Here is a 12,110-nt window from a genome sequence, read left to right as displayed (position 1 = left end):
GACTGGCCCAATGGGAGGGGCTAGTTGGTGATACCGGATCAAGCCGTGGTCAGCAGGGTCCACCACAGTCCCCTATCAAGGTCCCCTTCAACCTTGTATGCTGTAAACCCCAAAGGGGGAATCTCAGAATGACCGCCCGACTGTTCCGTCGGTCATTTCTCTGCCTCCTTCAGCTTTCAGGCTCTTGGAGGCTGTAAACACGGAAAGAGTCATTCTGCTTTCCCTGTGAGTCCTTAATGCCTTTCTACAGGAGAGAAAGCTCCAGATGGACTCGGCTGGAAAGCGAACGGGGGTTGTCAGGGAACTCTTACGGAGTGAGAGAAAATATGTACAGATGCTGGAAACGGTGAGAGAGGTCTACGCAGCACCACTGCAAGCAGCCCTGTCATCAAATAGAGCGATTCTGAGTGCTGCAAATATCCGGATCATTTTCTCCGACGTTTTGCGGATTCTAAGTCTCAACAGGTAAACTCCGTGTAGGCATTTCTTCAAATATTCACTCATCATGCCTTGGGAGGAGCCCACCCTTAATTATTTCAAAAGCTGTACAGAGGCTCTTCTCCGCCCTGCTCAGAGCCCCTGATCATCTCACGAGAGAGGACTCTTGCTGCTGGGCTGCGACCAAGAGTGAGAACTCCTGCCTCAGTTCGATGCTGTGGTTCAAGGAGTGGAGCTGAGTGCCTGGGGATTTTGTATTCACTATATTGTTCACGCAGAAGGTGACGGGAAGAACTGTCTGTTTTGTTTTGTTTTTGAGATTGGGCGGGGGGGTGCGGGTAGGGGCAGAGAGAGAGAGAGGGAGAGAGAGAGAGAGGGAGAGAGAGAGGGAATCCCAAGCAGGCTCCACACTCAGGGCAGAGCCAGTTGTGGGGCTTGATCTCATGACTATGGGATCATGACTTGAAGCCAAAATCCAGAGTTGCACGCTTAAGCAGCTAAGCCACCCAGGTGCCCCTTTTATTGATTTTATTTTGATTTTTTGAGAGAGAGTGCCTGTCACTGTTCTTAATCAGCAGTGCCCAGGTGAGCAAAGGGAACGAAAACAAAGGATTTCATGGAGTCAGGTCACTAGGATACTGTACTTCGAGAACCCAAGGCTGGAGGGTCGGCTCAATGACAGCAGGTGGTTTCACGTACGCCCCAGTTGACAAAGAAACGTGACCACGTGCACCAGCGGTAAAGACAGAGTGAGCTGGTGCCTCTCTGCCAGAGGCAGAGTCACCTCTCCGGGTGACTCAGAAGTGCCTCACACTCCGTGCCCCCCCCCCCCCCCCCCCCCGCCAGCTCCTGCAAAAGGAACAGGTTGAACAAGCCTCTCCCTGGTTTCAAGTCCCGTCAAGGGTGGAAGGAAGGACAACCTTACGTTCTCAGGGAAACGGGCCCGGTGGGGGGGGGGGGGTGGCACTTGAAGCGAGTCAGTCACTCTCCTCGGAGGACTTTAAGAAACCTTTGCCGCCCTCCTGGCTGGCCATGTGGGAGGGGTGCTGTCCGGGGCAGGCCTCCGGAGGCCGGCCGGGGCTTCTGGCTCAAGGAAGTGAGAAGGAGAGATGAGGCTTCTCCAGAGGCAACCTACGTCCTCACACCCCAGTTCCTCCCCCTTTCCTGGCAGACCTGCCCTGCTCTGTGTCAAGGCAAAACGACTGGACCAAAGCCCTGCCAGCCTGCGCTGATGACAACTAACCTGGTTTTTAAGTTTCCAGGTTATCCCTGGCCACTCTTTCACGGGCATGCTTCTCTCCTATGGCAGGCAGTTTCTAGACCACCTGAGAGACAGACTGCAGGAATGGGGCCCGGCCCACGGCGTGGGGGAAATATTCCTAAAGTTTGGAAGCCAGTTGAACATATATACCAATTTCTTCAACAATTACCCGGTTGTTCTGAAAACTATGGAGAAGGTAATGATTGAGTTACCACCCAGGCACGTATGAGACCTTCTGAGCTCGAGAGGAAGTTTTGTGTGCGATCCAAAGGACTAGGATTAATAGGGAAGACTTCCTCCCTACTCTTAGCTTCCAGTTTGCTGTGAACTCTTTGGGGATGGCGACTCTGACTTATTTAATTTCGTATCACTAGGGACTAGCATAGTGCTTGATACATAAGGCCCCAGGAACTGATTGTTGGGCTGAATTAATCATACACGTTTCCAAGCTTTCATCTGTCCCAGATACCCTGTGGTTCGCTTACAGAAAACTGTCGAACAATTAGGTAGAAACAAAACTGAGAGCCCTGATTCTACTCTGCCAACACGTGTGGTCCTGCGTGGCCTTGACAAGCTCAACTCTCTTATGGAGAAAAGGAATCGATAACCCATGTTGCTTGGAATAGGGACACTCAATTTGAAAAATCTCATTGTGAAATAAGGAATTTCTTTGCCTTCCATCCCTTGGAGAGTTCATTATACACAATTCTTCCCACTGCGACCGACGCCATATGTAGTCTGGGCAGGAACATTCAGCTCCTTCTGCGTCACTCACTGCTCTTGTTGGGGTCTCTTCTGACGGCCGTGAGATCTTTCTTTCCACCCTCTTCAATTTGTGTGAAAAGCGCAGCAGAAGACGGCACCTTGACTTCTGCCAGTGTCGGCTGCGTCCACTCCGGCTGTGTCCGCCCATCTGCACTGAGGCCGAGGGGAAGGCTTGGGAGCTGGGAGGCCTCTGGACGATCCCTGACCTCAGACGTCTCCCTTTGTAGCATTCTTCTCGCCCCACTTAGGGAGTTCAAACACTGCTAGACAAGTGAATGATGGGAAAGTTGCGTGAATAAGGCGATTTCATAGGACCAACCATAGGACGGAAATGGGAGCAGAGTCTCACATATTGTCACTAGCACGGGGTGTGCATATAAGCAAGTACTCAGTGAACGTTAGCTGTTAACATTACAACAGTGAATATTTGCCTTCTGGAAATTAGCATTACTGGTGTCTTTTAGGCACGTGTGTGCTGAGAAAAATGAGGTAACTTCCGGAGGGCTCTACTAAGATGAACGAATGCATTTTAAAACATATTTGGCACAGTGGAGCCTCTTTCTAATGCTCCTGTGGAAAACACAGTCAACAGCAGTATTATAGGTGAATAGTTTCTTACTGTGGGGATAACACTTACTGCCTGACAAGCACTTTATGGAGAGGATTCTTCCTCTCCTCACCACGAGAGTTAGGTACAGTATTCACGGGAAAACGGAGGCTCAGAGAAGTGAAATAACTTGACAGGGTCACATAGAATTAGGTAGAATTAAATTAAATCTTTAATTCTAATCCAGGTCTACCTGGCTGCAAAGCCATTTTGTCTATACTGACTCAGTTCACTGAATACCTTTAGTGCAGAGAAACGATACCAGCATTCCGAGCTTTCCTGAAGAGGCATGATAAGACCATTGCTACCAAAATGCTGAGGTGAGTTCTGAGGGAAAGCACGGTGGGGGTGCCCTAAGCACAGGGCACACTTTGACCTTCCAAAAGTGACCAGCGTTCCATTTTCTATGCCTCCTACAGCCTCCCGGAGCTGCTCTTATACCCATCCAGAAGATTTGAAGAATATATTAATCTTCTGTACGCTCTGAGGCTTCATACTCCTGCAGAACATGTTGACCGTGGGCACTTGACCGCTGCGATTGACCAAGTCAAAAACTATAAACGTTATATAGATCAGGTTGGTTGCTGGTAAGAGTTGGTGTCCTTGAAAAATGTTACAATGCTTTGCGGTACTGACTCAAAGATCCTGAAATAGCTTATCCTGTCGTGGTGTTCTTTACTTCAAAGTCTTTTATCCCTTTCATGTGAAATCATCGGGTTCAGGGATTTGGAGCACTAAGGGCATCTATTCTAAGCCAAGCAACATGAGACACAATGTTTTCAGACATCTGCGTAAGCGCAATAGAACTTTTATTAATATGAAAGTTTGAAGACTCGGATATTTAGATTGATTTTTCTAGATAACCAAGAGGAAAAAAAAGCAAAATTCTTTGTTTCTGAAGGTACTTCTTACCGTGTTAATTAAATTTTCTGACTCAGTAAGTATCGCAATCATAATCATTCTCGGGGGTGCCTCGGTGGCTCTGTTGGTTAAGCGTCTGACTTCGGCTCAGGTCGTGATCTCACAGTTCATGAGTTCAAGTCCCACTTCGGGCTCTGGGCGGACAGCTGGGAGCCTGGAGCCTGCTTCGGATTCTGTGTCTCCTTCTCTCTCTGCCCCTCCCCCACTTGTGCTCTGTCTCTCAAAAATAAATAAATGTTAAAAAAAATTTTAAATCATAATCATTCTCTGAAAGAATTTGGCATCGTGGAAGACAGTTCTATCGTTCTGAAAATACTGTTGTGATGGGCGTACTGCATGGGCAGCCAGGCTGAATGTAACCTGATAACATATTATGCCCTGAAGATACTTTCTGAATACAGTGCTGTCACTTGTGTCTTTGTTTTAAAACACTGGGGATACGATGGGGCGCCTGGCTGACTCAGTCAGTTGAGTGGCCCACTGTTGATTTCAGCTCAGGTCACGATCCCAGGGTCACGGGATTGAGCCCCATGTCAGGCGCCGCGCCGAGCGTGGAGCCTGCTTAAGGTCCTCTTTCTGTCTCCCTTTGCCCCTCTACCCTGCTTGCATTCTCTCCCTCTCTCTCTCTCTCTCTCTCTCAAATAAAAATAAAAATAAATAAATAATTGGGGACACGAAACTGAGATTCTTATTAAGAGTTATGAACATACTGAGCCCTCTATCAAGTGACATAAAATATTTTAAATCTAGTTTTTCTGTATAAAACTTTCATAATTTTAGTTGGCCTAAAATCACTTTGTTTACTAGATGAAACAAAACATCGGTATGAGAGATCAGCTGTCAGACATACAGAGAATCGTCAGGGGATGCCCGGTACGTATTCGGATGTGCTCACTACATCTCATGCTCAGGAATGTAACCTCCGGTCATCGGCAAAGGAGACATGCATTTTTCCATTCAGCTAACGTCTGTTGAGGGCCTGCTGTGTGCGATGTGCTGGCGAGCTCTCACATTTCACTTCCTTGCTAGCTGTAAGGGTGCATATGAGAAGAGGCACGAGTGAACTTGACCCCATCCCACAGTTTGTCTTCAGTCTTAGCTCTCTGATTGGTACTTCTGTAACATGACCTCCTTTGGCGAAAGGGGCCATGTCTTTTCTGATGTCATATCTCCCTGCACATAGAGCCTGGTGCAGGATTCTGCGCACTGAGGATATCTAAAAAATCTCAGGAGTCATCTGTTAGCTGCTGCCTATATAGAATATCATCTGGTCCCACGCTACCTTCTCTCTTACTGCCTTGCCTACCACTTTATGATCAAAGAAATCTACTCATAGTTCTTCAATAATGTTAATCTTTCCTCACACATTTGCGCTTTGCTCATGCTTTGCCTTCTCTGAAATTGCCTTCCTTTCCCACTCCACTGGATAAACTCTTTATCCTTTAAAAGTCCAGTTCAGGGGCGCCTGGGTGACTCAGTCGGTAAGTGTCCGACTTCCACTCAGGTCGTGATCTCGCGGTTTGTGAGTTCAAGCCCTGCGTCGGGCTATGCTAACAGCTCAGAGCCTGAAGCCTGCTTCGGATTCTGTGTCTCCCTGTCTCTCTGCTCTTCCCCCACTCACACTCTGTCTCTCTCTCAAAAATAAATAAACATTAAAAAAAAAAAATCCGGTTCAGGGGCACCTGGGTGGCTCAGTCAGTTAAGCATCAGACTCTTGGTTTTGGCTCAGGTCATGATCTTGTGGTTTGTGAGTTCAAGCCCCTCATCAGGCTCCGTGCTGACAGTGCAGAGCCTGCTTGGGATTCTCTCTCTCCTCTCTTTGCTCCTCCCCCGCTCACTCTGTCTCTCAAAAATAAACTTAAAAAAAAAATCAAGTTCAATCATCATCTTCCTTGTGAAGTTTCCCCAACATCTCCAGCTGTGAGTTCCCCCTTCCTGGGTTTTCCGCAGCACCTTGAACATCTCTCCCACGCTTTTTTGTAACCCTTAATTCGTAAGACTGGGAGCTCCATCAGGTATGAGCTATGATTTACTTGTCTTCTAGTAGGAGTTCACCATATGAATTATGTTGAGTTAAAGTATCAATTGATTGGAAATGTTATTTATTTATTTATTTATTTACTTATTTAGGCCAAAGTAGGGAAACAAGATGGAGCTGTTTTGTTAGAATTTAGATCTGGACATTTTGGTAGGGAGAGTGAAGTTGACTGGATTACAAAAAGTCCCAAATCTTGGCACTCACAGAGTCTGAACTTTATCTCTGGATTGCTGTTCACAACAAGTGATCATCTCCATAGCTAGATCAATACAAGGGCGTAATTTCTTAATTTGTAACAATCCATTCATTACCCTTTCTTGTTAGATCCCTTCTTTCCTGCTTCCAACCCTCCTCTTCCTCCTCCTTCTTCTTTTAATACTAGGAAAGCACTTAAAGAATTTATAAATAAAATAGTAATTTCAGTAGCTTTAAAAATTAGACAACAGGGGCACCTGGGTGCCTCAGTCCGAAGAACATATGACTCTTGATCTTGGGGTCGTGAGTTCAAGCCCCATGTTGGGTGCAGAGATTACTTAAAACTTGAAAAAATAAATTAATTAAAAAAATTAAAAATTGAAAATTAGATAACACCCTCAAAATATAGTTTTCATGGTCAATTCTGTGGTCTTTCTAATGAAAGCCTGTTTTGTTAATAGTAAAAACACTCACTTTTTCATAATTAAACTGAGTTCTACTCAACAGTGTGCAGGATATCAAATGGTTCTGCAGTAGTGGGACTTCTATTTTCTACAAATTTATGAATGTGTCTAATTTTGTTTTTTATTTCACAGACTCTATCAGAGGAAAACAGATATCTGATTAGGGTCCAAGATGTAGCCCAGCTTCACTGCTGTGATGAGGCAGTAAGTTTCTCTTTAAGGTAAGCATTGAACTATCCTAAGGCTGTGATTGTGACTTGCTCATCTTGTATCTGGGATTGAGTACAATGTCTGACATAAGTTAAAAACAAATCTTTGTGCTGTACTGAAAACTTACACACACATTCCTCCGAGATGATGTAAGGTGATTTACTCACTTACTCACATTCCAGGCAGCTACTGGATAGAATGGGAGAAAATACATGGTCTCTGCCAGAACCACAAACTGCATAGAAGCAGGAATTCTGAAGGTTGGTCACTTCCCTGCTGAAAGGAGATCCAAGTGGTGGGTATCACACCAGTGATTTGCTCAACTATAAGAAAGAGAAGGCCAGTTAATTATCCTCAGATAGTTATTGAGGTTAGTATTAAAAAGGTCTCACCAAGGAACCACCATTGTATTGAGGGCCCACTGTATCTGTTCTGCACCTCACAGTAGTGTAAGAACAGAAGATGGGAGGGTGCTAATTTCCATAAGCTAGCACCCCCTTTCCTCCTTTAGAACAAGGATGGGGGGCCTCTGGGTGGCTCAGTCCGTTAAGCTCCCTCCCGACTCTTGATTTCGGCTCAGGTCACGATCTCGCGGTTCATGGGTTTGAGTCCTGCACTGGGTTCCAGGCTAGCATGCAGAGCCTGCTTGGGCTTCTCCTTCTCTTCCTCTCTCTCTGCCCCTCCCTCCCTCCCCCCCACTCTCCCTCTTTCTCTCAAAATAAATAAATAAAGACTTGAGGAAAAAAAAGAACAAGGATGGGCAAACTTTTTCAGTAAAGGGTCAGATAGTAAATATCCCGTGGCAACTACTAACTTCAGCGTTGCAGCACAGAAGCAGCAACATAATGACACAATACATAAATCGTACAGTCTTCATAGACAATACAGCACATAAATGAACCAGTGTGGCTGTGTGACAATAAAACTGTATTTATAAAACAAGTGGGGTTATAATTTACTGATCCCTGCTTTGGAAAATTATTTGCACAACTATGTTCTTAGTATTAATGACAAAGAGGAGAAATCAACAAACAGCAACCAAACTGGAGAGACATCAACTCCCTTAATTTGTCCGATTTCAACAAAAGAAGTAAAAATGGATTTGCCTGTCATTTCAATGAATATTTCGGTGAATGTTTCCCAGAGGCATAGGTCAGTGTGTGTGGGGGAGGTGGGGGGGTGGGAGGGGGGGAGGTGATGGTTGGAAGAAACCCAATCCTCTCACCTCTATTCCTACCGGGAATGACTCTAAATGAAAATCAAATTACACAATTGCGTCACTTTTGTCATGGTCACAGTGTTTTTGTTTCGTTTTGTTGATTTTGTTTGGTAACGTTAGAAGTGAGCTGCAGTGATGGAAGGAAACTAGATAGCAAACCAGCAATTTTGAACATATTGGTGTAGTGGGAGACATGCTAGGGATTATTCCAGTTTTTTATTAGAATTTATTTTACCTTCATGTACTCATGAAGGTAACACTCTCTCTTTATGTAAGTCTGAGTTTCTGACCTACATAATTTACCTTTTCTCTAAAGACCTTCTTTCAACGGTTCTTGCTAGGAAGGTCTACTGGCAATAAATTTCCTCAATTTTTGTTTGATAAACTTTCACTTTTGAAGGATAATTTTGCTGGCTACAGAATTCTGGGTTGCTGGGTTTTTGTTTTTGTTTTTGTTTTTCTTTAAATGCTTATTCCACTATACTCTTTTCTTGCTTGCATGGTTTCTGAAGAGACATCCAATGTCATCGTTGTTCCTCTTTGGTAAGGTGGTTTTTTTGTTTTGTTTTTGTTCTCTGGGTTCTTTCAAGATTTTTTCTTTGTCTTTGATTTTCTGGAGTTTGAATGTAATGTGCCTGTGTAGATTTTTTTGGTATTTACCCTGTGTGGTATTCTATAAGCTTCCTGGATCTGTGGCTTGGTGTCTGTCAATAATTTTGTAAAATTCACAGCCATCATCACTTCACATACTTCTTCTGTTCCTTTCTCTTTATTCTCCATCGTCTTTTCCCATTAGATATATGTACATCTTTTGTAATTGTCCCACATTTCTTGGAGAGTCTGTTCCTTTTTCAGTCTTTTTTCTCTTTGCTTCTAAGGTTGGTAAGTTTCTATTGATGTACCTTCAGGCTCATTGATTCTTTCCTCAGCTATGTCCCATCTGCTAATGAGCCCACCAAAGGCATTATTCATTTCCATTTCAGTGTTTTCAATTTCTGCAATTTTATTTTGGGGGGTTTCCATTTTTTTTTGTTCATATTACCCATCTGTTCTTTTGTTGCATGTTGTCCACTTTTTTTTCATTAGAGTCCTTACTTTATCATAAACATTTAAAATTTCTGTCTAATAAGTCCAACATCATCCCTGCCATGTGAGTCTGGTTCTAAAACTTGCTTTATCAAACTGTTTTCTCTCCTCTTAGCAAGATTTGTAATTTTTTGTTGAAAGCTAGATATATTGGGTGAAAGGAAATGAGGTAAATAGGTCTTTGGTGTGAGGTGTTATGTTTATCTGGCTAGAGGTTAGCCTGTGCTTACTGTTTGTTGTAGCTGTGGTGTCAGAAGCTACAGTTAATTCTGGTGTTCTTGTTTTTGTCTCCCCTTTTGTCACTGAGTTTCCCTAGAGATCTCTTAAATAAGGTCTGAACCTTCTAGTTCTTTTTAGCTATAATCCCTGTCGTTATAAAGAGTCCTATGGATGTGGTAGTCAAATGGAAGGAAGGGGAGGAGAGGGGAGGGGAGGGGAGAGGAGGAGAGGGGAAGAGTTCTATAGTCTGATGAGGTCTTCGTTTTTTTTTTAGTGAGCTGTGCCCCTAGGCTAGGACCTTCAGAAGTGCTTCTCAGTCTTGTTTTCTGTTTTGTTTTGTTTTGTTTTGGTGCCCCTCTACTGACACAGGAAACTGAGAAGGAGCTGGAGGTACAAGTTTCCCTCCCCCATGTTGGTTCAATTCTGATAAAAATAGTTTCCTTTGAAGGCAGTCCTTTGTTAAGAAGAGAACTCTTTGGGCATGTTTCAAAAAAGTTACTTTTCCCTTCCCCATCTGGAAGAATGAAAATATTTTTCTCTCAATTTTACAGTGAGAACCTGGTGGGACTCCTGGAAGTACAATTCCTGCAACTTTCAAATTCATGCAAGTGGGGACAGAATGTTCCCCTAAGGCTAGGCTTCCAGGAGTTCCTAATCTCTTAAACTAGTTCACACTGTCTCTAGCAGTTAGTCAATTATCTTTTAAATATTCTTTCCTGATGCTGCTCCCTCAGGGAGTTTCTGCTTCTAGTAAGCGGTGATTCCCTTATCAGTGTGTCTCCCCAGCTTTTGGGTGGCTGGTTTACCTTATGACCTCAATTCTTTGATGGATCTAAGAAGAGTGACTGATTCTGAGGTTTTTAGCTTCTTTTTTGTTGTGAGGGTGAAGTTAGGACTTCCAAGCTTTTTGACATGTCCAACCAGAAACCAGATGTCTCAATGTTTAGAATTTAGGCTTGTCTTCAGTATTTGGACAACAGAGAGTACATTTTGAGGATAATGAGAGGATACCAAATTATTTTATACTCTAATTATGAGGTACATGTATATTTAAATAGGCACTATCTCGGTGATTTGCCAAGCAACAAATGTACATATAATTTTACATCAACAGCTGAAATTAAATACAAGATAGTTTCATATTCCAGAAGATATTACAGAATATTTAGCCTGAAACTTTACTATCATTTTGGAAAGTCACATAAAACCCAAGAAATCCCATTCCTATGACTTCCATCAGGGATTTCTAATCAGAGGAAACTGCTAATATTTATACTGACTCACATGAGTATAAGCTTTTATAATTTACTATATTTTATTAATGCTATCTATCTATCTATCTATCATCTATCCACCATCAGTCTATCTCTACACTCAACACAGGGCTTGAACTAATGGCCCCAAGATCAAGAGTCGCACACTCCTCTGACTGAGCCAGGCAGGCACCCCTACAATTTATCATATACTTTAAATTTTCTCATTCGATATACTCATTACAATCACTTGGTGAAGCAAGTAGGACTGGAACCATGTTATGGGTGGGAATCTGGATTTAACTTGTTTGAGGCTGCAGAATAAGTGCTGATCTGAAACTCAAAACCAGGTCTCAGTGCTCCTACTGATTAGACCAGCAGGTGGAAAGATGAATTAACCTTCCTCATAATAAACTCACCACCTGAGCAGCAGGTATGAAACAACGAATAAACAAGAGCTGTGACACAGAAAAAATAAGTAAATATTTGCACCGTAAGTGAAAAAATTTCCTCAGGGGGTAGAGATGAAATCATAAAGTCATTTTCGAGTTAGGAAATTTGGGGTTATTATTTGTACCTCTGTGGATATCGCCCACAGAGTTTTGGGATATGTTAAGCTTTTATAATACATTATGGAATTTGGAACTTTTATAATATAGTTTTTTCCAGAAATGCCAATTTTCATTTATGTGACTTTAAGCCTGCTGGTTTTTAAATAGACTTTTTTTTTTTTTTTTTCTTTCCTTCCCTCTTTCCTACCTTGATGCAAAGGTGCCCAAAGGTGGAGCCTTCTAGGACTGGTGAATAGTGGCATGGCTTTGAATCACTAAACGGAGCCATCCACATCTCAGACCAAGTCCTCTTGGGACTTGGAAAAACCCTATTACACTGCCAATATAGATTGTAAACTTTCCTTTTAGCCTTACCCCAAAAGACCTACAGTCATTTACCAGGGCCACTGTGTTTTGGGGACTTCCCAGGGATACGGGACTCTGAACTGATTCTTATTCTGGAAACTCAAAAAGCCACACAACCCTCAAGTCAGAGTGTGGATGTATGGGAGCGACAGTTTTGGCTCAGGTCAGCTCACAGAACCGATGGCTCAGTTGTCTGTTCGTGCCGGAGGTTGTATTCTGAAAATTCCTTTGAAGGTTTTATGTATTTATAGTAGTTGGGTAGTTGGTAGTTTTGGCCGTCTAATACAATAAACAACAACAAAACACTTCTAGGATGATGTTAGGAATTTAAACTAGAACAGAGCTGTTACATTTTTGCTGAGTCATTTGACCTACTTCTGAGTAAGAAAAGAAATTCTATCCAAGTTTAAAGGAAAAACCCTACCCCTTAGGGTTGGTTCTTTTCAGTATGAGCAGAAGTGGCTTTCTGAAACCATAGTTTCCACTTTAGCCGCTATTATGTCAATATGAAAGATGA

The 12,110-nt window shown here is 43.2% G+C and overlaps 1 protein-coding gene across 1 annotated transcript in view; it reads left to right on the top strand.

Annotated features, from left to right (window-relative positions):
• ECT2L (epithelial cell transforming 2 like) overlaps positions 1-12,110 on the top strand; it is a 66,957-nt gene that overhangs the window by 49,525 nt on the left and 5,322 nt on the right. The window contains exons 13-18 of the mRNA XM_047103135.1: positions 251-465; positions 1,748-1,895; positions 3,318-3,391; positions 3,491-3,647; positions 4,800-4,865; positions 6,822-6,910. Coding sequence (XP_046959091.1) covers positions 251-465; positions 1,748-1,895; positions 3,318-3,391; positions 3,491-3,647; positions 4,800-4,865; positions 6,822-6,910 — 749 coding nt within the window. The remainder of the gene's footprint in view (positions 1-250; positions 466-1,747; positions 1,896-3,317; positions 3,392-3,490; positions 3,648-4,799; positions 4,866-6,821; positions 6,911-12,110) is intronic.

The sequence above is a fragment of the Lynx rufus genome, unplaced genomic scaffold (genome assembly GCF_022079265.1).
Source record: "Lynx rufus isolate CCGP_SWC_20201006 ecotype Redwood Valley unplaced genomic scaffold, mLynRuf1.p SCAF_6, whole genome shotgun sequence".
NCBI classification, from domain to species: Eukaryota; Metazoa; Chordata; class Mammalia; order Carnivora; family Felidae; genus Lynx; species Lynx rufus.
Note: the sequence above shows the minus strand (reverse complement) of the source record. Positions and strands in the feature narration are given on the sequence as shown.